The sequence below is a fragment of the Lepidochelys olivacea genome, assembly GCF_965140295.1.
Source record: "Lepidochelys olivacea isolate rLepOli2 genome assembly, chromosome: 12".
Classification (NCBI taxonomy): domain Eukaryota; kingdom Metazoa; phylum Chordata; order Testudines; family Cheloniidae; genus Lepidochelys; species Lepidochelys olivacea.
In genome coordinates, this window is record NC_140422.1 from 6,748,080 (window position 1) to 6,775,503 (window position 27,424).

A 27,424-nucleotide genomic window follows, 5' to 3' on the forward strand; every position below is an offset into this window, starting at 1 on the left:
TTTAAAGAGGACTTTTTTAATTCTTTACAGACTCGTTTCTAACTAATTTACAAGCGAGTCAGCCGGCTGCCATGGCCGGAGCCCAGCAGCAGGGTGGATCACACATTCAGAAACAGGCTTTACGGCTACAGGCACTAGCGGGTATCCGCAAATGGCTGGTTGGGGGGCTGTCGGTATGCCCAACCTCCAAACCCCTTATTACCATGTTTGATTGCATTACTCCCCTAAGAAAGAAATCCAGGAATGCATTCGCACAGGTAAAAACCGTGAAAGGCTATCCCAGCCACAGCCTTCCAAAGAGCACCATCTAATAATGCCAACTGGCCCCTGCTGTGAGGTCTCTTCCTGAAAGTGTCATTTCCAGCAGTGACGTGAAAACATGATGTCCACGCGGGGTTCAAGGCACACATGGTCTATGTGTTATGGAGGACTGGGGCAGTGCAAGTGAAAGATGTCACTAGGGTCTGGCCTAATTCAGTTCAATCAACCTTTCGTCACAATTGTCTAATAATGCACTAATCCGTGTTTTTACTACACCAGGGCTACTAGGAAAGTCTAATCAAAATAGGGAACACAAACAGGAAGCCTGGTCTTAAGTTATTTACAAATCCCAGTAAATACAGATGCTTGTGCCATTCTGCTAGACAGGCTTCTGCGGTGGGGAAAATTTTAATAGTGCTCGGGATGTTCATTGTTGTGATGGCTCCATGTTCTTGTGCGCACTGGGATTCTGCCTTCAATCTTCTTACAGGCAAAGGGCATGGCACAGACTTTCAGTTCCGTCTCTTCCTCTTCACCGCCGCTGGTTCAGTCCCGCCAGATTCTTTATCTGTTGCACACCACGTGAATGGAACAGAAATGACACGAAGATGAAAGTAATTAACACCCGTGGTACATGAATGTTCAGTGTGGCTACATGTAGCTGTTCCTTCCAAGTGTTTGGGAATCTGTCTCTGCGGGAAGGGACTAGGCAGATATCAGGCAGACCGGGATTACAGAAAAAACTCCCAGATATTGCATGCTCACCACCAGAGCAATCTAACCTAACTGTTCTCTGGAATTACATCCATCGTCTCCTCTCTTGCCCTGGTGTCAGCCTTCTCTCCAGCCAATGAGGGCTGCATGTGGCTCCCTCTACAGCACAATCAACATCACTTCCTGAATTGGCTAGAGGTGTCCTTGGAAAGCAATACAAACCCCTTTTCCTAACTCTCCAGGGTCTTACTGCCCCTGTGTTAGCAACTCCAGCCTTGGGATGAACAATCGCAGCACCTGGACTTGGACTCCTCCCATCGTTGACATGTGCTGCTTTTGAACTACTGAACTTGTCCTTTTCCTTTTAAATGACCCCTTTAACCTCCTTTAATCTCTCCCTCTTTGTGAGTAATGTAACGGACGGTAAAATGATGCCCCGATACACTAAATCTTCAACAATGGGATGTGCCTTGACAGCTGGTGCCAGCAGGGTTAATCTACAGTGATGAGATTCGCAGTGTGGCAGCAGTAACTCTCATATACATGCAGATTTCTTGTGGCTGAGGATCCTAGAGTCCTTTCAACAAATGGCAGGAAAAACCCTAACGGTCTGAGGCGACAGGTGACCAGTCTAGGAGGGTGGGATTAATCCTTAACTGCAACAACAGTAAAAATTGTTCCCAAGTAATGCTCCAGTCTTAAACATGAAGAAAAGCTTATTTCTATTAGTGGGAAGGTAGTTTTGTTGCATGTGTAATCTGTGTTGTAGAGAAATTCAGTACAGAAACACAGTGCTGACAGGATTTGCTTGCTAAAATAACGGTATACTATCTATTTATTTAGCACCCTTTCATCCCAAAGGAAATCAAAGCAGTTTATCAGTTATAAACAGGCACAGGGGAAACACTTCATATGTCACAGACCGGCTACCACCTCTGTGGTGGAACACAGCTTCTTTTTAGTGAAAGAAGAGGATACTGTATCCAAATGAAATTGTGGAAGTCATTTAATCCAGAACATAAACCCCCGACTAGCAGTTTGGTCAGGACCCTGGCACAAGCACCTTGATTCTCATAATAAGTGCACCATCGGCTATTTAGTCATCACAAGTGGTCAGGAACTTGGTTTTACATCTCAGCTGAGCACAGACCTCTTCAGCAGCACAGTATCTCCTACCATAAAACTGGAGCAGGGGTTCAGGACTGACTCAGAGGGAAATGCACCCCCTACTGTTTAACCAAATACTATTACAGGCAGCACCTGGGTTTTCCTAAAAGTCCCTAATTTGGTCACTGACCAGGAAAGACATTACAAGGGAAAACGACTGATAAATTCTTTATTCTGACACCTCTTCCTCTCCTACTTCCTGGCCCCTAATCCTCAAACATCCAACCTGTATTTTGGCACTGTATTGTGAGTTCTTTCATAGGGAAATGAGCAGACCATTTAAATACTTCTTCCCCAGAAAAAACATTTCAAGATGCTCGTGACTTGAAGCTCCACCAGTAAAGAAGCTACTATCTCCTTGATAGAAATACCTCAAGAGACACTCTCTCAGCTGGGTTCTAAACTTGGGATGAAGAAGAAACTAGTAACAAGTCTGGATGAGGAATAGAAACAACCCTCTTTAGGTGCTCTGCTTTCAACACTACTTACAGTGACTGCGGCTCCCATTAGGCCCTGGACGAGTGCTTCTCCTGTTGACTGTACCTAGGCAATACAAGAACACACTGTTGCTTTCTGCTGATTTTAAACTTGTATAGGCTCATAGGAGAGGTTTACACACACGTAGCTCTTTGCAAGCATGTGTTGCCGTGATGGAGGTGTTTGTATGCACCCAGTGATGCAGAAAAGTGACATCCAAGCACAGGTTCAGAGTGGAGCACAAGGGAGCCGACATGCACAACCAGTACATAGGCCAAGTGGTGACACACACGGACTAATATACTAAAACCATAACACAGGAATGGTTCAAAAGCAGAGGAGGGACTCGCCTGGAATTCTCCCAGTAACGTTATCTAAGTGGGCCAGTCTAGCATCAAAGTGACTAAATGTAACTGTTTTGCTGGATTTACATGGAGAGGCATACACATGTAATTCACTGTCTATGTGATTTATACACATTTATTGTTTTATTGTACTAACAGTGCACAGGGCTCGCCCGTCAGTATATTTGCTGTGTGTGTGTGTACTGGCTGGTTTGTGCCTAGGTGCTTGTTGTGCATTAGCACTGAACCATGTCCAGCTGCACACACATCACCTACGTAAGGCTATGTGTATGTCTGCACTGAAATCATGGGGTGTGATTACAGCTTGAGAGGCCGAGGCAGCATGGGCTATACAAGCCTGTGTGGAACCCTGGGTATTTACTCAGGCAGCTAGTGTGCACTTAAACCCATGCTGCTGCAGCTTCACGGTCCACTACCCAAGCTAGCTAGAGTACAGATAGCTTGGGTATGTCTGCTCAAGCTGCAACAAACCCATAAATGCAGTATCGACAGGCCCTATGTTCCCTAAACTATATAGTGTTACCTGTTTAGCTGTATGACCCATCTTCATGGCATCAGCTATTCTGTTTTCCAGGAAGCGCCAAGTCTCTTCAAAGTCAGGAGACGAGTCCTGCATCATCACCACCTCAGTGGTGTTGTAGATGCCAGCTAGCACTGTCCGACGAGTGTACCAATTAATCTGCAAGGACATGAATCATGAGTAAGGCTAAGGTTTTGTCAGAGATATTTTTAGTAAAAGTCATGGACAGGTCACAGGCAATAAACAAAAATTCACAGAAGCTTGTGACCTGTCCCTGACTTTTGGAGGGGTCCCCCCACCAGGGCGGGGGCTGGGAGCTGCAAGGGGGCTGGCTGGGAGTTCCAGCCCCAGGGCAGAAAATGTCATGGAGGTCTCTGGAAGTCACGGATTCCGTGATCTCCGTGACATAATCATAGCTTTAATCATGAGACACAAAGTTAAGCACTGTCCAGTAAAATGCAGATCTCATAAGCTGACCTGGGAAGGGGAGAGATAGAATAGAGGTAATCTCTCCCAAGTTATCAGCTGAGCAGTGATTGATCCAGGGTGAAGGGACAGCTTAGCAGACAAGACAGATTGAAATCAATGGAAGTTAGAACCCTAAATACCTTTGTGGCTCTGGGCCTTAAACTATTATGAATGCACAAATTGTGCTTATGCAGTAGGCCACCACCCTCTGACACTGCAGCTGCTCTCCTGGCACCAAACTGATATCACAATTACAGTGACCACCTGGTTCTGAGCAAGAGAGAGGGAGAAAAAGCAGCGTGTAGAAAATTGCTGACCAAAAGTTACACCACCACTACCCGCTTCAGAGTGCAAATAGGTTGCTGCAGGGGTTAGGAAGGAATCCAGCCTCACCCTATTCTGCGCTGCCCAGTCAGCAAGATGCATTGTGGAAGACTTCACCTTTCCGTAAGGCATTTGTATCAGCCAATGTGAAGTTAATAGCCTGATGCAGCATAACAAATCCTATATTCAGAACCAATCCCCAGCTGTGAGCTGCTAGGGATTCAGACATGTATAAAGAGTACTGATACCACACGCTGAATCATTACATTGCGCTAGCAATGCCGTAAGATGCATTACAACAGGCTATACCTGAAACTCTCCAGTTTGTCCAACCCCACTTGAATAATTTTTGCCAAGCAAAAAAAAATTGTAAAGGGACTCTTACTTTTCAACTTTGTTTGCTTTCGTGATTAAAAACCCCAAGTTGCAGCAGAGATAGGAGCAGTGATGGTTGCTCCATTCACACTTAAAAGCACAAGAGAAAACAGCGGACTTGAGTTGCAAAAACATGGTTAGAAATTGGCAAAATATTGGTTGGATAGAATGTCCTTCTATCAGCTACACCAGAAACTTGCAAACCTTTACTCTCCACATAGCCACTTGCAAACCAGTTTGTCTCAGACGCATCCCATTCTTTGCCCTTGTTCCTCTGCTGCGTCAAAGCATGCAACACAGGAGTCCCCTGTGCAAAGGTAGGTGACGGAGAGCTCCATGTTCAAGATGGCCTTACTGCAAGTGACTGAGCTAACGCCTTCCTAGGGAAACAGGGAATGGGATCAGCTTCCCAGGTCCCCACAGACAACTTGGTGACTCCCTCAGAAGTAGTGATGAATAGATAAAGAATGTGAAAGAGAGGTTCTTCCATTTCAAAGGTGCCGGGGAGACTTTCAGAAACAGCTCAGTTTAGGCCCAGCCTCTGAAATATCATCAATGACGTCAGACTCCATAAGGCACTTAGATTTCCGGGTGTGATCAACTCCTTTCAGCTGCTTTCTGGTTTATTTCTTTAATTTTTCTGTCATCTTATTTATTTTCCATTGCAGTAGCTATTTTATACATAACTGAAGTTTATTAAAGTAGTTTGTTAAGATGGCTCATTTAGCTTTCCCCACTGATGTCTACATGAATTAAAATAATTTATTAATTGCTTTAATTAAAGCTATAATTTACTTTGCTTTTATTTCCTGCCAAAAAGATGAAGGCTTTAATAAGCTACTGGTATTTTATGTTTAGCTGCTTTGAAGGGTTTTGAGGAGAATCTGCACATGCTATCATCAATGGTGGAGACAGTAGCCTGAACAGAAACATTTCTTTTAATGGTGAACATTTGGATCAACTTTTCTGTCCCTGAGTTACACTCATATAAAATCTCAAATTGTGTTTGGGTCTAAAAAAAAAAAAAGAACATTGTTATAACAAAGTCTAAGAGAGCGTCACCTTTTAGTCTATGCCTAATTACAACCAGTTATAAAGACACAGGGTACAATTTTCAAAAGCACATAAGTTACATAAGAGACGATTACTCCTGGGAGAATTCTGCGCCACTGCGCAATGCAGAATTTTGCAGAAATTAATGTTGTGCACACAGAATTTCCTTTTCCCCACAGAAATGGGCTGCAGTGCTTCTGGCCGCCACTAGGGGCCACTGGACCCAGCAGAGCCCAGCTCACACATAGAAGACACTGCAAGGGAAAAGGGGAGGGTGTATTGGCTAGGGGAGGAGCTCCACAGGGAGAGTGGGGGAGGGCTTGTGTGTGTCCGGCCCCCCAGCTGGGCTCTGGAGGGGAAGGGGGTAGAGAAACAGGAACTGGGTTGTCATAGGGGTTTCTTTAACTCTACTCCTGGGGGAATGTGTGTGTGTGTCTGTATTATTACAGACATACTTGCTGGCAGGTATTTTGAAATAAGTTACCAAAATAACTTGAAATTGGTGTGATTATGTAGTGTTGTTTTGACAAATAAAATTTGCAGAATTTTGCAGAACTTTTAAATATTGTGTGCACAATTTTTAAGTTTTGGTGCAGAATGCCTCCAGGAGTAGATGATGTTCCATTTTCAACAGTGACTTAAAAGCCTAAGTTTCACTGAAAGTCAATGGGCTGAAGAGCCAGATTGTAAAGGTATTTAGGAACCTGGGGAGGGATAGCTCAGTGTTTTGAGCATTGGCCTGCTAAACCCAGGGTTGTGAGTTCAATCCTTGAGGGGGCCATTTAGGGATCTGGGACAAAAATGGGAGATTGGTCCTGCTTTGAGCAGGGGGTTGGACTAGATGACCTCCTGAGGTCCCTTCCAACCCTGATATTCTATTCTATGATTCTATGAACCTTGAGATGCAGGTAGGCTTTTGAAAAATCCCACTAGGTGCCTAAGTCCCACAAACTTTCAGCAGAACTTAGGCTCCTAAGTCACTGTTGAAAATGGGAACTTAAGCGTTCTGAATATTTTGTCCTTACTCAATTCTACAACAAGGATAAAGGCTTTGCTCTGAAACAGACATGATTGCAATGCACACTTCAATCCTTCATGTTGCTATGCAATGCTAAAAGGTATGACTAGTCTGTTCGCGAGGCGCCAGGACTTACATCGGTGGATTGATCTCCTGCATAGTGCCACATATCGTCCACCATGCTAGTGAGGAGGTTTAGGCTGGAAGGGATGTTGTGTGGAAGCAGCAGAATGCTTACAGCCTGAGAAGGAAGGAGACAAACAAATGGAGAGAAGCACATAGCATTAAAACAAACCAACACACAATCTTTTGCATGCATTGATTTTTTTCCCCATGTTGCTATGGTTCTGTCTCCACCTCGAGCAAGAGGCATTCCCAGTCCCATTCAGCTAGCAATGGTCTCTTTTATGTCACTCTCCTTGAGTAACAGGGCCATTATGAATCCTATTGGTGCTCTCTTTCTTGCAAGAAAGACACTTCCACCCTCCTGTGGGAGGCCTCCATCTTCCTTCACAACACAACTAATATATTAACACTATTATCTGCCTTCTCGCTGTTGGGAAAAACTGGATGAAGCTATCCAATCCAGCAGTGATGCTTCTAGATCAGCTGGTAGCTACTGAAGCTATGCTCACCCCCACTGGAAGTGAGCACCTCACCTTAAAACACCTCCTAGTTTTCTAGCCCAAGGAGGGAAGAGGCTAAATCCAAGAATTAAGCTTGGATGTTCAGCAAAGCAGCATCAAGTTCCAACCATCTCATCAATCTACCTTAGTTTGTGTTTTTGAAGGTTTATCGTTAGCACGTTGGAGATGCAATATAGTGAAATAAGCACCACTTCACTTCACCATTTCCAAGCATCAGATGAGCAGAATGCAACAGACCCCAGGACGAGTGCTACAGGGAACCTATCTTGCAATTTGAGTGCAGGAGCAATCCAGCACAGAGACTGAACTCCCCTTGGAGCTCCAGAACGGAAGGGGTGCATCATGAGATGTTTGCCATTTTGGGATTGCAAGAAAAGACACCATCAATCTCTGCTCCCAGCTGTTACCCTCCAAGGACATCCCCCTAGGTCCTGAAGGAACTATTTAGTGTGGGTTTCACATATGCTAGGGAATCCAGAGGCTTCAGGGACATATTTAAAAAGAGAATCTGCAGGTCCATTTTGTACCTGGGGCCATTTCTCAATGTATGGGATAAGCATCCTCAGTCTGGCTTCCACAGCATCTCTCAGGAACTGGTCTGTCTTCTTCTTCCTGGAAGAAGAAAAACCATACACCTATCTGCTAAAGATTCAACTTTGAATTTTCATTTTTAAAATTTTAACCTCCATCCAAACTTAGCAGATGAGGTGCATCCTTCCCGTCTCCTAACTCTGGCTCATCTATACAAGCACATGTCTGTATGGCTGGATTCATTTGTACATGAATAATTTTTCCTCTGAAGCACCTATGTCACTCGACAGTACTTTTGTCCTATCCCCTGGTGCCTGTGCACCTAGGAAGACACATGTTTCCGCATATAGTTAGTAACTACGACACATGATACTCACTCTGCCTGGCCCAGCTGCACCAGTTTTTGCTGTTCCTCCAACGAATTAGAGAGCTCAGAGTTGCACTGGGACACAAAGTGTAGTATCAGCTCACTGCCGTCATTGTGAAACATCCCTGCTGCAGCAACAGAGAGGCCCAGAGACTGTGGGACGGAAGGAGAAAGACTCAGTCGGTCACTAATTGCTGAACAGCCACCACGTAGGGAATGCTGTTTGATACTTGATTTGGTACAAGACATCACATGAATTCAAAACAGAATGAAGTTACTTTATAAAGCTCTTCCTGTACCAACCTCTTCCTAGACCCTTCTGTGCCCCTGTTGCTCCACACTGCATCTAACGTTGACATTACCTTCTAGTGAGTGTATAAAGTGGGTCAGTTCTGCCCTGCTTTATAGACAGGACCAACCCTATGGATTTCCATAAGGTTGCTCAAGTGTAAGGGAAGAGTTTGGCTCTGGGTCTCTTTGAACTGCATCTCTCTCTAATTTCTTACATGCTCTCGGTCTCTCCTGCCACATACCTTGGCTCCCTCTGCAATGGCATCTGCTGTCCACCCGTGAGTAGGCACAAACTCCAGCGACGCTGTCAGGATTCGGTGCTGCAGCTGCTCTTCACTCTCATAGTCCTCAGATTCCGCACCACCCTGATCAGTGTAACTACAAGAAGGTGTCATTATAGTGAGGGAATTCTACCCTCACATATCACAAACCAGGACACATCATCCTATTCTTGTTTCACCACTGGCAGGTAATCTCTTGAGTCAGATACACACTGGGTTGTCCTTTGCTTTATGGTTCTGCTCTTTTAATACAAATCCCCCCGTCTCTCTAAAATCCTTCCTGTCTCTGGGGAAAATGATCCTTAAATTAACCACAGTTCATGTAGGGGCAAGAGGAGAAAAGGAGGGCTGGACCTAGATGGGTACCTGGTGACTGCCCAGTTTTGAATATTGCTTGCGTAACTGTAAATTGTTTTGTCACAGGCCTTGTATTTAGCATATAAGGCAACCATAACTGCCAAGTTTACAAAAATCTAAAACTGATGCATGTGCTATGCAAACAAGAGAAATTCCTGCTTGGAAGCAGTTCCTATTCTGCCTCTCTGATGGCCAAGAGAACTTGCATTTTGTCAGAGCAAAACAGAACGCCAAACTCAGAAGTATCAAGTTCTGGATTAAACCTGGAATTCATGATTTTTGAATGGGTTCTCCATTTCTCTAATCCCTTTATCAGCAGGTACTGGTACTGGCTATGTAGGTTACCTGTGGTGTGAGCGCTGGGGCTCCTGGTCAGGCTGGTCACCTGGTGGGTGTGATTCAAAATGTTGCTGGGAGGAAGATGGTGGCGGCTCCTGTTTCTGTTCATCTGAGACTCTCCTCAGCAGAGCTGAGGCATGGAAGGCATGCTGGGCTGGGTACAATGGGCATGTGACCACTGAAATGGAAACCACAAGAGTCATTGGTCTCCGTTAAAGGAGAGTGAGGAGGAACCAGGGGTGAATGAGAACAGAAACAGAGATTGGAGCAACTAGTTTTTTCCTCCAGAAAAAGTGTCCATATTTGTGCGCTTGAAATAAAGGGAAGATGTTCTGTTGTAGGAAAAAAATCCTGCAGTTTGTGATCTTCTTCCAAACAGCAGAGGATTTCACAACCTTGCACTGGAAGCCAAACAAACACTGACTGGAGGCCACCACAGCATGACTTGCCTCCTCTTTCTTTCCATGCTGAAACCAGTAAGGAAAAGAAAGTAAAGAGCCAGTGAACTTACAATAAAGAGCTCGACTGGGTAGTGCTTATGACAGACAGACTAACCAAATCCTAACAATGCTACACTTAGACTAGGGCATTTAATTTTAAAGTGACCTGTTCAAAGACAAAATGCTACTGTAATTTGGCTATCACATAATAATTGTTTTTCTTTAGCCAAACAGAGTTATTTTTTAAAAATTTAATGCGTGTATATGTATATTCTGTGTCCTTCCCAAAGGGGCATGCTGCTGATCTGCACTTTAAAAAATCTGGGTTCATTGACTAAGCAGCTCATCTGACTTGAGATTGTAAATAAAAACTGGCTTCCCCCCCAGTAAATGTCACCCAGTGACAGATGATATGAATGAGTTGGCCGGCTACTTTGCTAAATTCCTTTCTGGGTCTGATCATAGTCATGCCCCAAATTGCACTTTGGAAAGAATGTGGATGGCTTATTATGTATATGCCTGGGGAGGAACTGGCCAAGGAAAGTTATTAAGGAGACTAGTTTTCATTTTCAGCCTCACTACCAAGATATTTAAGTGCAGGCTTTTATTTAAGGCTTTTCCACTGGACACTAATTAAATTTTGTCTTGACCAGAATGGGGTTTACAGATTAGTACATTAACACAGTTGCCCGTCTTTGGCTTAGAAAGAACCAATTCCATAAGGCTTGTCTACACAAATCATTAGTTTGCAGCAAGCTGGGGTGTAAATCTACCACACAGTCGCCAGCTGCGCACTAGCTGTCCCTGTGGATCCTGCTGACATGACAGGCCCCCTCCGTTCCCCTCCCCCGCCAGTGAGTCCTTTGGGGGCCCCCTCCGTTCCCCTCCCCGCCAGTGAGTCCTTTGGGGGCCCCCTCCGTTCCCCTCCCCCGCCAGTGAGTCCTTTGGGGGCCCCCTCTGTTCCCCTCCCCGCCAGTGCGTCCCTTGGGGGCCCCCTCTGTTCCCCTCCCCCCAGTGAGTCCTTTGGGGGGCCCCTCTGTTCCCCTCCCCGCCAGTGAGTCCTTTGGGGGGCCCCTCTGTTCCCCTCCCCCCAGTGAGTCCTTTGGGGGACCCCTCTGTTCCCCTCCCCGCCAGTGAGTCCTTTGGGCCCCCCTCTGTTCCCCTAGTGTGCTCTTATCTTCCTCATTTTGAAATGGGAATGAATCAAAGGACAATAAGGAGCTGTTAGTGTGTGTCAGCAGGGTCTGCATGGACACTTGGTACGCAGCAGGCTAGCGTGGGGTAGATTTAAACCCAAGTTGCCGTAAAGCATGTGCATAGACAAGCCACTGGCTGCATAGTTCAGACACCCTCTAAGCTCTCCCTTAAGTGAAAATACACAATCTGGGACAATTTTACCCATTCCCTTTTTTGGGGGGAGGGGCAGAAAGAGATTAATGGGATGATCTGATAACTCTAAAGGAGATTTTCTTTATGTCCCAAGAGCCAAGAAGTTTTAATAGCAGAATACTCCTTTCAATATCCTTCACCCAGCACTTCCTCTTCCATAACAGGCTCTTATCAACCATCATTTGCACCCCCCACACCTCCCAGTCTCACGCTGTACGACTTGTTATGTCTAGAACTGGCAAACAGTTGTACATAAACTGCAGTCAAACAGGGCTTCCTTATTGTTCATACCACTTCATCACCACTGTCTGAGCCACTCGACTCCAGTTAACCCAAAACTTGCAATAGGTCTGGCTTCATTGTATTAGAGACACCAATTTCTCTTCCTTACAGCATGTGACCTGCTGGTGTTCTTCACCCTTACTGTGTCCTGTGTCCCAATGACACCGCCAGCCGTGCATACTACGGTTCGAGTAAAGCTGAGAGGATCTTGCACCCTAACACTAAAGCCAACACGAAGGGTACACGGCGCGTAAGACTTCTGGTGTCAGCATGAGACACTGCAGTGAGGCCTCTATGCCACTCCACAGACACAGTGCTAATCTTGCTGTGCTCCTCTTAGTGGTTCGGTTACAGGCAGGGCTCAGGATACCGGAATACCAGTTAAACATCTAATTCACTCTAGCCCAGAGGTTCTCAAACTTTTATACTGGTGACCCCTTTTACACAGCAAGCCTCTGAGTGTGACTCCCCCCCCCATAAATTAAAAACCCTTTATTATATATTTAACACCATTATAAATGCTGGAGGCAAAGCGGGGGCTGGGGTGGCGGCTGACAGCTCACAACCCCCGACTAATAACCTTTCGACCCCCCCAGTTTGAGAACTCTAGCATGTGGAGTAGCGCCTTGTCAGTTATGCATCTGCTTCTCCTTAACACTCATAACCTCTCAATGCCATTTGACCCCCTACTCTGCCCTGATACCCAGAATATACCAAAGCCAAGTGAATGTCCGGCTCCTGGCCCAGTACCAAATGGACCCAAATTCTAGCACTGTGTCACTAGCACTCACAGATAACCACTTAAACACAACCGCATCAGAGCTTCCGCCTACCTAGCTGATGCGTCTGAGCTCTACTGGCAGCCTGTGATTTGGTTTGCAAGCTCCTAGGGGCAGAAGCCATCGCTTTTAATCTGTGCAGCATCACGGGCCATCTTGGTGCTTGGTAAATAAATAGGAGTCTAGTTAAATGGAAAACTTCTACGCAGCCGGCAGCACCCCCCAGAGCACACTGCAGGGCACCAATGCCAGCCAGGTGTGTCTGTAAATGGGGCTCCACAATGCCACCCCGCTGGCACCCAGCATCCTCACCCCACTCTCCCCAGCGCCACCCTGCAGCCACCCGGCACCCACCACGCTCTCCCCAGCACCCACCCCGCTGGCACCCGGCACCCACCATGCTCTCCCCAGCGCACCCTGCAGCCACCCAGCACCCACCCCACTGGCACCCAGCACCCACCCCACTCTCCCCAGCGCCACCCTGCAGCCACCCAGCACCCACCACACTCTCCCCAGCGCCACCCCGCTGGCACCCGGCACCCACCCCACTGGCACCCAGCACCCACCATGCTCTCCCCAGCGCCACCCTGCAGCCACCCAGCACCCACCCCGCTGGCACCCAGCACCCACCCCGCTCTCCCCAGCGCACCCTGCAGCCACCCAGCACCCACCCCACTCTCCCCAGCGCACCCTGCAGCCACCCAGCACCCACCCCACTCTCCCCAGCGCACCCTGCAGCCACCCAGCACCCACCCCACTCTCCCCAGCGCCATCCTGCAGCCACCCAGCACCCACCACGCTCTCCCCAGCGCCACCCTGCAGCCACCCAGCACCCACCCCACTCTCCCCAGCGCCACCCCGCTGGCACCCAGCACCCACCACGCTCTCCCCAGCGCCACCCTGCAGCCACCCAGCACCCACCCCGCTGGCACCCGGCACCCACCCCACTGGCACCCGGCACCCACCACGCTCTCCCCAGCGCCACCCTGCAGCCACCCAGCACCCACCCCACTCTCCCCAGCGCCACCCCCGGCGCCCTCCCCCGGCGCCCGCCCCGCCCCCTCCAGCGCCCTCCCCCCCGCGGGCACCCGACACCCGCCCCGCTCTCCCCCGGCCCGCCTGGCCCAGCCCGCCGGGACACACAGCTGAGAACAGCGGCCCAGCCGGCCCCAGCCCCCCGGTCACCAGGCCCGGAGCCAGGCGGGCCCCCTCGGTGCCCCTCGCCTCCCCGCCCCCACCCCGCCCTCGGGCGGGCCCCGCGCTGGCCCCTCACCCGGCCGGCAGCGCAGCAGCCCCCAGCCCGCGCGCCGCAGGCTCCCCGCAGCCGCCGCCACCGCCGCCATCTTGGAAGCGGGCAAGGCCGGGCCGGGCCGGAGCCGTCAGCGCGGCGCCCCGTGGGGGCGGCGGGCGCGGGCCGATGACGGGGCGGGGAAGGCCGGGCCGGGCGGCGTAGGCGGGCGGCGCGGCCGCGGCGGAGAGGTGAGAGGGGCGGTGCGGAGCCGGGGCAGCCCCTGTGGGTCTCCCCCTTCGCTCGGAGATAGCTTGGGGGGGCCTATCCCTCCCCCCAGTGAGTCCTTTGGGGGCCCCCTCTGTTCCCCTCCCCCCGTCCTTTCCCCCCCAGTGACTCCTTTGGGGGTCCCCTCCCCTCCCCCTATTCCCCCCCTCTGTTCCCCTCCCCCCGTCCTTTCCCCCCCAGTGACTCCTTTGGGGGTCCCCTCCCCCTATTCCCCCCCTCTGTTCCCCTCCCCACCAGTGACTCCTTTGGGGGCCCCCTTCCCCCCCCGTTCCCCTCCCCACCAGCGACTCCTTTGGGGGCCCCCTCTCTCTTCCCCTCCCCCCAGCGACTCCTTTGGGGGCCCCCTCTCTCTTTCCCTCCCCCCAGTGACTCCTTTGGGGGCCCCCTTACCCCTCTGTCCTCTCCCCCTATTCCCTCTCTGTTCCCCTCCCCCCCGTCCTTTCTCCCCCAGTGACTCCTTTGGGGGTCCCCTCCCCTCCCCCTATTCCCTCTCTCTGTTCCCCTTCCCCCAGTGACTCCTTTGGGGGTCCCCTCCTCTCCCCCATTCCCTCTCTTTGTCCTTTCCCAACAGTGACTCCTTTGGGCACCTTCTCCCTGTTCCCTCTCTCTGTCCCCTGCCCCAGTGATGCCTTTGGGGCCCTTCCCCCATGAGCCCTGCTGGGCTGCGAATACCTTCATTCAGGGGCAATGGATGGCTATGGCACCCTGCCACCCCCAGAGTCAGGGGGAGCGAGATTCCTTGTCCCTCTTCTCTTGCATGAGGGCACCTTCTCACCTGGGCACTGCCTAGCATGAGGGCTTTCCCCCTCCCCTCAGCTAGCAGCCTGGCGTAAGTCATTGCCTGGTGCTAGGCTGATCTTCCTTAGTCATATCTTGCTTGCTGGCGCAGGGCCTTCAGTGTGATCTTGGCCTCTCCAACTTAATTATCTTTGGGGAAAGACCCTTTTTATTCTTATTTCTCCTCCATTGTTCTGCCACCGGCATTACACTGGTATTAGTTTGATGCTGCTTCCCATCTGTTTCTTCTCCTGGTGTGTGTCTGTAGGATACCAGCATACCACGCCTGCTCTCACTGCAGCATCTCCACCTTAATATGCTCCTAGGCCAGTGCCCCCTTCTTTACCCCCATTGTATAACATCATGATTAACAGCTGCCATGCCCTGGTCATGTAGGCAGAGGCTGGATGACTGCCTAGGACAACAAAAGCTAAAAACTAAGGCTGTCAAACAATTTAAAAAATTGTGATTAATCACGCGATTAAAAAATTAATGGTGATAATCACACTGTTAAACAATAATAGAATACATTTATTTAAATTTTTTTGGACATTTTCTACATTTTCAAATATATTGATTTCAATTACAACACAGAATACAAAGTGTACAGTGCTCACTTTATATTTTTTTATTAAAAATATTTGCACTGTAAAAGCAAGAGAAATAGTATTTTTCAATTCCCCCATTACAAATAGGGTGCAATCTCTTTATCATGAAAGTTGAACTTACAAATGTAGAATTATGTACAAAAAAATAACTGCATTCAAAAATAAAACAGTGTAAAGCTTTAGAGCAGGGTTCGGCAACCTTTCAGAAGTGGTGTGCCGAGTCTTCATTTATTCACTGTAATTTAAGGTTTCGTGTGCCAGTAATACATGTTAACTTTTTTTAGAAGGTCTCTCTCTATAAGTCTATATATTATATAACTAAACTATTGGCAAGGTTTTCAAAATGTATAAGAAGCTTCATTTAAAATTAAATTAAAATGCAGATCTTATGCCACTGGCCTGCTCAGCCCACTGCCAGCCTGGGGTTCGTTCACCTTGGCCAGCAGCAGGCTGAGCGGGGCCTGCGGCCGGGACCCCGGCTGGCAAGGGGCTGGCAGCTGGAACCCCAGACTGGCGGTGGGCTGAGCGGGGCTGGCGGCCGGGACCCCAGACTGGCGGTGGGCTGAGCGACTCAGTCTGCTGCCATTCAGCCCGCTGCTGGCCTGGGGTTCAGTCCGCCAGCTCCTGCCAACCAGGGTCCCGGCTGCCAGCCCTGCTCAGCCCACTGCTGGTCTGGGATCCCAGCCCTGCCCACATAGAGTGGGTACCTACCTTCTCCCTGGTTCTAACCCATTCTCTTCCTCTCTCTCTGCACTGAGCTGAGGGTGGGAGTGCACTGAGCACAGGGCTGGGGGTGAAGGAGCAGGTTGGGGGTGCAGGTCTGGCCAGTAGCTAGAATGAGGGAGGGGGGTCAGGGTTGGGGCAAGAGGTTTGGGTGTGGATGCTTACCTGGGCAGCTCCCATTTGGTGCGAGGGGTGCAGGTGGGAATGTGGGAGGGTGCAGGAGCTCCTGTTTGGTGCTCAGGGTGGGGCTGGGTATGTGTGGGGGGTGCAAGAGTCAGGACATGGAGTGTGTGAGGGGTGCAGGAGTCAGGGCTGGGGTCGTGGGGTGGTGCAGGGGTCAGGGCAGGAGGCTAGGGTGTGAGGGGAGTGCAGGGGTCAGGGCAGAGGGCTGGGTGTGTGTGAGGGGGGGTGTAAGGGTCAGGGCAGGGGGCTGGAGTCGTGGGGGGTGCTCCCAGCCCCTTGCTCAGAGCAGCTCACCGCAGGGGGCTGGAGGGGATATGCCCTGATTCCAGCCCCCTTTCCCAAGGCCCTGTCCCCACCTCTTCTCGGCCTCCTCCCTGGAGCAGCGGTTTGCTGCGGCTCCACTTCTCCCCCTCCCGTGCAAGGGCCATCAGCTGATCCTGGGCAGGAACTCAGCACACTGGGGGAAGAGGCGGGGGAGGGGGGAGCTTGCCTGCCCTGCAGCAGCCAGCAGGATCAAGCTTCTTCATCCCGCCTGGGGGGGCGGCGAAGAGTGGGCCGGGGGGGCTGGCGGGGATTTTTAATGGCACGCTGCTGCCTGCCGGGGTCCCTTCCTGGTTCGGCAGTGGGCTGAGCGGGGCCGGTGTCTGGGACCCGGCAGGCAGCAGCGTACCATTAAAAATCGGCTCGCGTGCCATCGGTTGCCGACCCCTGCTTTAGAGCCTACCTGTTCACTCAGTCCTACTTCAGCCAATCACTCAGACAAACAAGTTTGGTTACAATTTGCAGGAGATAATGCTGCCTGCTTCTTGTTTACAATGTCACCTGATAGTGAGAAAAGACGTTTGCATGGCACTCTTGGTAGCCGGCATCGCAAGATATTTACATGCTAGAAGCGATAAAAATGCATATGTCCCTTCAGGCTTCAACCACCATTCCGGAGGACATGCGTCCTTGCTGATGATGGGTTCTGCTCGATAATGATCGAAAGCAGAGCGGACCGATACGTGTTCATTTTCATCATCTGAGTCAGATGCCACTAGCAGAAGGTTGATTTTCTTTTTTGGTGGTTCAGGTTCTGTAGTTTCTGCATCTGAATGTTGCTCTTTTAAGACTTTTGAAAGCATGCTCCACACCTTGTCCCACAGATTTTGGACAACATTTCAGATTCTTAAACCTTGAGTCAAGTGCTATAGCTATTTTTAGAAATCTCACATTGGTACCTTCTTTGCGTTTTGTCAAATCTGCTGTGAAAGTGTTCTTAAAATGAACATGTGCTGGGTCATCATCCGAGACTGCTATAACATGAAGTATATGGCAGAATGTGGGTAAAACAGAGCAGGAGACGTAGAATTCTCCCCCAAGGAGTTCAGTCACAAATTTAATTAATGTTTGTTTTTTTTTAATGAGCATCATCAACATGGAAGCATGTCCTCTGGAATGGTGGCCAAAGCATAAAGGGGCATGCAAATGTTTAACATATCTGAAGTGTAAATACTTCGCAGTGCTGGCTACAAAAGTGCCATGCGAATGCCTGTTCTCACTTTCAGGTGACCTTGTAATAATTGGGCAGTATTATCTTCCGTAAATGTAAACAAACTTGTTTGTCTTAGCGGTTGGCTGAACAAGAAGTAGGACTGAGTGGACTTGTAGGCTTTGAAGTTTTACATTGTTTTGTTTTTGAGTGGTTATGTAACAAAAAAATCTACATTTGTAAGTTACACTGTCATGATAAAGAGATTACACTACAATACTTGTATGAGGTCAATTGAAAAATACTGTTTCTTTTATCATTTTTACAGTGCAAATATTTATAATAAAAATAATGTAAAGTGGGAACTGTACACTTTGTATTCTGTGTTGTAATAGAAATCAACATATTTGAAAATGTAGAAAAAATTCTTAAAATATTTAATAAATTTCAATTGATATTGTTTAACAGTACAATTAATCACGATAAAAAATTAATCATTAACTCAATTTTTTTAGTTAATTGCATGAGTTAACTGCAATTAATCGACAGCCCTTCTGAAAACCTTATTGCACTTGGCATTGGAGATCTGATTCTTGGGTATTTTTTGACTTGCTACCTCTACTGCCGTTGACTGTCTGAATTGCTCTGAAGCACCTAAGAAATCATGTTCCTTTGATTTGCCAGCATGCTTCTCCCATCTCTCCCCTCCACCCCCAGATATCTGGAAGCCTTATTAAAGGCCTCCTCCCACTCTGTCTGTATTTGTAGAAAGAAGTGTGGCTTGGGCAACTTAATTGCTGATGGGGGCTATTTTATTGTTGTGGGAAGGAGTTTTTCTGTGTTTTGTTTGAACGTTTCCAAGTGCCAGATCTATTACCAACTTGAAACAATTTTGTGTGGTGAATTGTGGGCATGTCCCACTTTCTCAGGTGCTGTAATCTTTATTAATCATCTCTCTTTCCCTGAGCGTAATGTTGCCTCCTTAGTTTGAAAGAGAAGCACAGGAGCGAGAGGTGTGTTCGCCTCTTGCTAATTGCTGACATAACCGGCATTCATGTAATAAAACTTTAAGTTTAGTATTGTGTAATGTGGATAGTAAAAAGAAAGCTTCAAAGAAAGCTGTGCTGTTCCCAGTGGATTTCTCTCAGCAGTCCTTCTGACGTGTAGTCAGACAGTAAGTCTTAGGTTGGTAAGAAAAAGTAGCTTAAGATCAAAGGTTTTGTGCATCTGTCTGAAGTAGAGGTAAAAACTGAACAGAGACTTGGTGAATAAAGAAGCTTTTTGGGAAGAGCGGTGTCCCAAGACCTGTTTTCTGGCACGGAATTTCTGTGGCTAATGCCACAAAATACAGAGTCTCCCTGTAGTGTCTGTCCTGTTGATGTGCATGTTTGACTCCTATACATGTTATTTGCTCATCAGACTCTCAGAGAAGGAATAACGCCAGTAACTTCTCCACCGACCAGATCTTCCCGGTTTTCTGAGTGAACTGTAAAATTTCCAGCATCCCTCAAGAAAATGGTTTTATTCCCAATTACATTAATACCGGCTTTTGCATCCCAGCTGTGAAACTGCTCCATGTGGCTGTTTCCTAATCCCTGTAAGCACTTGCCTGGCTCTGCTCCTCCAAGAGGTTTAATCCTCCCTTTCCTGTGTTCTTGTTAACAAGATCTGCATGAGGGAACGTACTTAAAATGCTCACCAACAGCAGTAATAGCTTGGAGCACTGCAGTGATGCTTAGTTCTAGGCCACTGGGAGCTCCATGGTTTGATACTCCACGTTTTTGTACTCTAGGAAATTTAATTTGGAATTCTGTAGTGTATGTGTAAGGGTTTGTGAAAAATGGAACTTTGTTTAGGTTGTGACTGATGCAAAATGATAGTATTCAAAGTGAAATCCTCTATCTGCAGCGTGGGCAAAAGCAGTCCAGAACACTCTGCTTTCCTCTGCTAATATGCTTCTTCCTAGTTTAGAGAGCCCCCGAGAAGGGATGAGAACACCGTCTAGTGTCCGTCCATCCTTGGCCTCTCTTCTGAGGTTGCTTAAAATGGTGACCATTGTGGCAGTGGTTTTGGTGTTGCATATACATGTCTGCTAGGAATTGAACTGAGACTACTAATTGATTTCACAAAGGTTACCAAAGAGTCACTACTTAGCAGTGACTTTGCTCACTACTTACCTGAGCTGGGTTTGATCCACAGAGAATACGGCTGCGTCTACATTACCAGCTAGGGGTGTGATCCCGTGCTCATGTAAACATACTTGTGTTAGCTCTTATCTGATCTAGCACGCTAAAAATAGGAGGGGTGACTGTGCTAGGCGCAATGACATGTGCTAGCTGCCCTGAGTACAAACCTGCCCAAATCCCATGGGTGGTACAGACTCTGGGGGGCTAGCGTGAGCTGCTACTGCCCATGTTATCGCAGCTGCACTACGCTACTTAGCACGCTACTTGAGATGAGAGCTAGCACGAGTTTGGGAATCACACACATCTCTTACAGATGTAGCCGGAGGCTAATTCTACTGTACTCCAGTGCCTATGTCAGCATAACCCCCTAGTATAGACGCAGTGTACACGACAGAGTTTTTGTGCCGGTGTGGGAACACCACCTCTGCGAACAACAAGGCATCTACTCTGGGGATTCACACCCCTGACTGCCAGTTATGCCAGTATAATTGTTTTTAAATGTAGACCATGCCTTTAGAATAAGAAATCTTTCACCTCAGTTATAAGTCCCATGCTTCTGTAGTTCTTGAAATAATGAATTCTGATATAATTTTATAGTAACCTCCCTAAGTGATTTTAACAAGCTTCAGTAATAGAGACTTTTTCAAAGTTGGATGGATTAGAACCCATATATGAAAATATTAACAAAAAGTGGACCTTTAATTTTCACCTGATTTTAGTTGCATCTAAATGTTTCAACTTATTTTTCCAGGAAAAAAAGAAAGGGCAGGCCTCCAATTTGAACACATACAAGTGACTCAAGCCTATGAGATGAAAGTTAAAGTGCATTACTCGCATACGTGCTCAGGCTCAGTTGAATGAGGACAACAATGCAATGAATTTTGGGAAGATGGAAAAATGATTCTCCTCCAGAAGTTTTATGTAGAAATCTAGGGAAACTGCTTTGAACTCTTCTCCGTAAAGAGGGAAGGTTCATAAATGTGTTGCATATTTCAATATGTGTAACTCAGCTGCCTTGATTCAGGGAAGGTGAGCAGTGCACCTGTGTATCCAGCTTTCACTGACTGCTGAAGAATTCCTCAGTTGTTGGAGGTTTGTAGCTTTGCTGCTCTTTAAATTCAGGATTCTTTTCTTGCCCATTTTTGGGAGGGAACAATCTTGAGTTCAGAGACCAGTTGATTAAAATGTATGTGAGACTGAGATAAGACCCAAGAAGTAGGGTAGAGTGCTTTCCACCCTGAATTGTAGTCCTGTGGCCGCCTATCTGAGATGCCTGGTGTAGCGCAACAGAAACCTTATTGTAACTGAAAAGAACCTTCCATTTTTGTTGTAAAGGCAAATGACCAGCCATCTTTTGTACTTTTACTCGTTTTGACATAGTCAAATGTTTGGTTGTCACATCCCCCAGGGTACAAGCTGGACTGTGGAATCTGTGCCCCCTTAACTCTCTAGCTCAGGATACCTCTCACACTGCTCTGCTAGTGAAAAGTAGCCCCTCCAGGCATTGCTCACGCACAGCCATTAGCATGTGAAAACACACCCAACAAAGTTACATGAGTGGATGGGAGAGCATTCATGAACTGTATACAGGGAAACACCCGCAAATCCCCCCAGCCTTGCACCCCAGAAATGTGCATCTTACACAGCTCAAGACCCCCTTGGACAGTGCAAGCTCATAAGTCCATCATTTTATCAAAGAAATGTATATGCACCAGCCCTTGTTAACCTGAGCAGATTCCCCAGCCACACCAGTCGAAGCTCAATGGTTTAGATAAAATATTAAAACAAGTTTATTAAGTATAGAAAGATAGATTTTAAGTGATTATAAATGATAGAGTGGTAAAAAGTCAGAATTGGTTACAAAAAGAAATAAAATGATAAAATCGCAGTCTAATTCTTAAACTTTACCAAGCTAAATAAAATTTGAAGCAAGAACTTTCTTACCCCACCAAATGCTGCAGGTAGTTCATAGTTCACAGTTCTTAGTTTGCAGGCTGGATCCCCCTACAGCCTGGGACCACTCGTCTAGTTCAGTGATGCTTCTTTGTAGAGCCCTGCATGGATACAAAATTTGTATTGGCATCCAATCCACAAAAATGGTCCACAGATATCTGCAGATTTGCAGGTCTCTACTTCTTTGTCTTTCAAACAATCTTGCTCTGTGAGTAGAGATGGGAGAGTGGAGAGGTAATGAGGAAGTCATTGTCTTATTTTATACCCGCCTCCTCTCTTTCATGTTGACCCCCAGCTGGGGTGCAGGTGACCAACAGTCTGTTGTGTACTTGAGATTTGAATTGTCCCTCTATGCAACATATATTTCTTGTTTCCTTTCTCCCTGCTGGACAATGTCTCTTTAACACCTGGCTGGGTGTTAGACACTCCTTTGTGTCTGAAGAGCTCGCCTGTGGGCATTCTCCAGAGTTATAACATACTTCAGTAACATCATACAGTAAAACTTATAACTAGGGCTGTTGATTAATTGCAGTTAACTTGCGCGATTAACTCAAAAAAATTAATTGCAATTAAAAAAAGTAATCGTGATTAATCATCCTGTTAAACAATAGAATACCAATTGAAATTTATTAAATATTTTGGATATTTTTCTACATTTTCAAATATATTGATTTCTTTTACAACACAGAATACAAAGTGTACAGTGCTCACTTTATATTATTATTTCTTCTTACAAATATTTGCACTGTAAAAATGATAAACAAAAGAAACAGTATTTTTCAATTCACCTCATACAAGTACTGTCGTGTGATTTCTTTATCCTGAAAGTGTAACTTACAAATGTAGAGGGTTTTTTTGTTACATAACTGTACTCAAAAGCAAAACAATGTAAAACTTTAGAGCCTACACATCCACTCAGTCCTACTTCTTGTTCAGGCAATCGCTAAGACAAAACAAGTTTGTTTACATTTACGGAAGATACTGCTGCCTGCTTCTTATTTATAATGTCACCTGAAAGTGAGAACAGGCATTCGCTTGGCACTTTTGTAGCTGACAGTACAAGGTATTTACCTGCCAGATATGCTAAACCTTCGTATGCCCCTTCATGCTTAGGCCACCGTTCCAGAGGACATGCTTCCATGCTGATGATGCTAGTTTTAAAAAAAAAAAGCATTAATTAAATTTGTGACTAAATTCCTTGGGGGAGAATTGCATGTCTCCTGTTCTGTTTTACCCACATTCTGCCATCTATTTCATGTTCTAGCAGTCTCGGATGACGACCCAGCACGTTTATTTTAAGAACGCTTTCACAGCAGATTTGACAAAACGCAAAGAAGGTACCAATGTGAGATTTCTAAAAATAGCTACAGCACTCAACTCAAGGTTTAAGAATCTGAAGTGTTGTCCAGAATCTGAGAGGGACAGGTGTGGCGCATGCTTTCAGAAGTCTTAAAAGAGGAACACTCAGATGCGGAAACTACAGAACCCAAACCACCAAAAAAGAAAAACAGCTTTCTGCTGGTGGCATCTGACCCAGATGATGAAAATGAACATGTGTTAGTCTGCTCTTCTTTGGATAGTTATCAAGTAGAACCTGTCAATCGGCATGGATGCATGTCCTCTAGAACGGTGGTTGAAGCATGAAGGGACATATGAATCTTTACCACATAATTCTACATTTGTAAGCTCAACTTTCATGATAAAGAGATTGCAGTACAGTACTTGTATTAGGTGAATTGAAAAATACTATTTTGTTTTTACAGTGCAAATATTTGTAATCAAAAATAAATATAGTGAGCACTGTACACTTTGTATTCTGTGTTGTAATTGAAATCAATATATTTGAAAATGTAGAAAACATCCAAAAATATTTATATAAATACTATTCTATTATTGTTTAACAATGCGATTAATTGCGATTAACTTTTTAACCACTGGACAGCCCTACTTATAACTTTACACATAGTGAGCACCTTAGAGACTAAAATTTATTTGAGCATAAGATGCATCCGATGAAGTGAGCTGTAGCTCACGAAAGCTTATGCTCTAATAAATTGGTTAGTCTCTAAGGTGCCACAAGCACTCCTTTTCTTTTTGCGAATACAGACTAACATGGCTGCTACTCTGAAACTTTACACATAGTGTCACTACACATATTTCCACAGGATAGTGATGCTCAGTAGATTATGAATTTTCAAATGGTACCTCACAAGGCATACTTTGTACAACATATGACCGTATAAAAGTGGTGACTATGGGTTTACAGGATGTTAAATGGGGTACAGTGTGTCACAGTGGTACAATAGGCAAGGATAATGTAAAACTAATTTTAAAATTGGAGATATTTAAGGAATGAGAAGAAAATATGGTGAGTTAAGCAATCTCTGAGTGTAGTAAACCAGTTCCTAATTAGTAATAGTTCCACCTGATGAAAACAACTAGAGAAGTGGTTGTCAAGTTGTTACACATTGTGGGCCGCAGGACAGGATTTCTCAAACTTTCACTATTGCTGCCCTCACCATACTTGAGTTTCCCCAAATGTGAGCACTTCTTCAAAAAAGAAATGTCAGGAGGAGAGCAAAGGGCCTTAATTTGGATGATTGGGGATGCTGAAACTAAGATGTATGTTCTCCTCATGTACAAGGGGGATATATTAACTACTTCTTTGCTGGGTCACTGTCACAAGCAGAAGTGGCTGTTGAGCGCTTAATATTGCCTATTCATTTCTATTTTGGGATTATATAATCCCATCTTTCCCACTTCCCTTTAACTTGGTTTGCACTGCGCCTGGCAGATCCTCCTGGAGGAAGCAAGCATCACAACTTGAGAGAAATTGAATTATACTCTTAGACAGAGAGATGGTATTTCTTCATGCTATGTAAACATGCAGATATGGGAACTCTGTTTTCAGTGCCCAAGGAATTATCCTAATTCTTAAGAGGGTAACCCTCTGGATTAAGTGAAAATCCACTTTCTTCATGGTGGCCTTGGCACTGATTTCTTCCTTTCTCAATCTGGCACTTTCAGGTCCAGCAATATGGCGGCGTATGGAATCTCAGTTGGCCAGCGTGTGGCAGTGATCTGGGATAGCTCCTCGCCTGTTGAAGGACTGAAGAATCTGGTGGCTAAGATTCAGGCATTGGTGGGACCTGAGAGCCGCGTATCCGTGGAAAATATTGACCAACTGTCCCATTGTAAGAATGGGGATATAATTTTTACCACACATTTTGGTGTAAGGGCAGTGTCATGCTCTGTGGGTATGTTAATGGATGTGAGCTAGCATTTTCCTTGATTTGTAACCTAGGGCATCTTTAAGTATAAAGGTAGAAATCCTTTTGTGACTTCTACTGCTAGTAGTATACAAGAAAGCTATACACCCTAGTCATGTTTGTTTCATCACTGATGATTGTTAATGGATAAGGCTACGATTTTGCCATGGATATTTTTAGTAAAAGTCAGGGGCAGGTCATGGGCAAGAATGAAAACTTCACTGAAGCCTGTGACCTGTCCCTGACTTTTACTAAAAATATCCATGATAAAATGTGAAGGGACTGGCCAGCTGCGGGCTGGCTGGGAGCTCCAGGGCCCCCACCACCCATGGCGGAGGGGAGCTACAGGGTCCCCCTGCTCCCTCCCCAGCAGCAGGGAGCTGTGGCGTCCCCCTGCCCTGCCATGGGGGCTGGGAAGCTGCGGGGATCCCCCTGAACCCCGTCCCCCTTGTGGCAGCTGGGAACTGTAGGGGTTCTCCTGCCCACAGCAGTTGAGAGCTTGAGGGCAGCAGACATACCTCACAGCTCCCTACCACTGCGGGAGGCAGCAGGACCCTACAGCTCCCAGCCGCCAGGCCTGAAGTCACGGAAGTCTTTGGAAGTCACGGATTCCGTGACTTCCATGACCTCCATGACAAAAAAGTAGCCTTATTAATGGACGCCATGTGGTATGATTGTCACGTGCATGTGTACGAAGGAGATCAGAGAGGGGCTAGCTGGTAAGATACACTTGTCTGTTTTTTCTCTCTTCATCTTTCCTTCTTTTCAGCGGCTCATGCGGAGTCCAGCTTTGATGTGGTTCTGTCAGGCATGGTACCAGGCAGTATGACACTGCACAGTGCAGAGGTGCTGGCAGAAATAGCTCGGATACTCAAGCCAGGGGGTCGTGTCCTTCTGAAAGAACCAGTGGCTGCACAAATAGGTAAGAGCGAGCCTGCTATGTTCTTGCCCCTGGATCTGAGGCAACGAAACATACTTTCATGGAGGATTAGGCCAAAGCTAAAGGGCCAAGAGCTGTGGATGGTAGTCAACATAAAGAGTAGTTCTGTGGCTGTGATTCATTAACGTAAGCAGCAAGGCGTGATCTTGTGTCTGAGCTTATCACTGTCATGGTGGAATCTCTGCTGGTGACCATCTTGTATCAAAAATGTAAGAGCAGAGAAAGACTTACTCTTGTAAGCATACCGCTATGATTAGTGGATGCACAGAGCTGATGCTAGAGTTTGTAGTGACTTAAGTCAGGTTTTTGGGCCTCTGTGAAAGTAAAATTAGATCATGAGCTGTTAGTGGCTGGGACCATCTTTTACCCTGTAGCACAACAGGGCTTGGATCTTGACTGGGGCCGTTAGGTACTTGCATAATCTAAAAAAGATAAAGTGAAGTTTAGGAGAGAGACGGTGCATCTTGTACTATCACAATTTACAAAAAATGTGAATAGAGCCTTTCTAGTAGGTAATGCCAGCTACCCAATGGAGAACAGATGGACCAAAGCTGTTAATTAAATCAGTCGGTGTAAGACCTGATGCCTTCTGGAATGAGCTCTTTAATGTATATTTCTGAACTTCATATTTTTTAGGACTTTATATTTTTGAGGACTTCCATGAGCCTGTCAAAGTGGGAGCTCCCATTTTTCTCTTTAGTGGGTGGAGATGATTTTTTTCTTGGATGCTGGAGAATCCTTCGTGATCTTAATGTATTTGTCAAGAGCATAATTTTGAACTAATTAATAGTCTCAGAGTTGAAGAGCCTGTTTGAATGGCTGATTTCCCAGATGTGCCCAGAGTGATTAGGAAAGAAACATGTAAACAAAGGGATTAGCTGGAATGCTGCCTTCTAAAGCACTGTCAGTCCTTTCACATTAGAAGCAACACATCTAGTTCTTAATAATGAGCTTTGTTTTGCCTTCCCTGTCATGTTTCCCAGGTAACAACAGCAGAATCAAGACAGCAGCCAGGCTCCCCACGGCTCTGACGCTTTCTGGACTGGTGGAAGTCAAGGAGGTATGTGTATATGCACTAACTACCTCCTGAGAGCACCCATTTCAGGACTGTATAATGTAGAGTAGAGGCTTCCAAAAGGGATGCTAGTTATTCACCGTATTGCCATGTTAGTGTGCCTTTAAATATGCAACAGCACAACCAGCAATGAAAACTGTGCATTTAGTACTGCATGAATAAGAGTTTTCTTTGCAATTTTAAAAAAAAAAATCCATTTATCTTCAAATGAATAGTGGCGGTAAGCTGTGTAATATCACCAGCTGAGCAAATGCCAGAACCGTGATCCACTTTGGGCA

At 46.6% G+C, this 27,424-nt stretch overlaps 2 protein-coding genes across 3 annotated transcripts in view; one reads left to right on the forward strand and one right to left on the reverse strand.

Moving 5' to 3' along the window:
* Window positions 1-13,860, reverse strand: COQ9 (coenzyme Q9). 2 transcript variants are annotated; one of them, XM_084644285.1, is made up of 10 exons: window positions 13,719-13,852; window positions 12,500-12,607; window positions 9,562-9,733; window positions 8,821-8,956; window positions 8,298-8,440; window positions 7,917-8,001; window positions 6,879-6,983; window positions 3,508-3,663; window positions 2,632-2,685; window positions 1-829 (listed from the first exon to the last, which is right to left on the reverse strand). In XM_084644285.1, exons 1-10 carry the CDS (start codon window positions 13,786-13,788, stop codon window positions 794-796), a joined length of 1,065 nt encoding a protein of 354 aa, XP_084500411.1. In that variant the 5' UTR covers window positions 13,789-13,852; the 3' UTR covers window positions 1-793. The 2 variants fall into 2 exon arrangements, with proteins under 2 accessions (XP_084500411.1, XP_084500412.1); XM_084644286.1 differs by lacking the exon at window positions 12,500-12,607 and having other exon boundaries at window positions 13,719-13,860.
* The window catches only part of CIAPIN1 (cytokine induced apoptosis inhibitor 1), a 20,852-nt gene continuing 7,216 nt past the window's right edge, over window positions 13,789-27,424 (forward strand). The window contains exons 1-4 of the mRNA XM_084644287.1: window positions 13,789-13,924; window positions 24,890-25,056; window positions 25,901-26,053; window positions 27,055-27,131. Of these exons, the coding sequence (XP_084500413.1) occupies window positions 24,900-25,056; window positions 25,901-26,053; window positions 27,055-27,131 (387 nt within the window). The 5' untranslated portion in view covers window positions 13,789-13,924; window positions 24,890-24,899. The remainder of the gene's footprint in view (window positions 13,925-24,889; window positions 25,057-25,900; window positions 26,054-27,054; window positions 27,132-27,424) is intronic.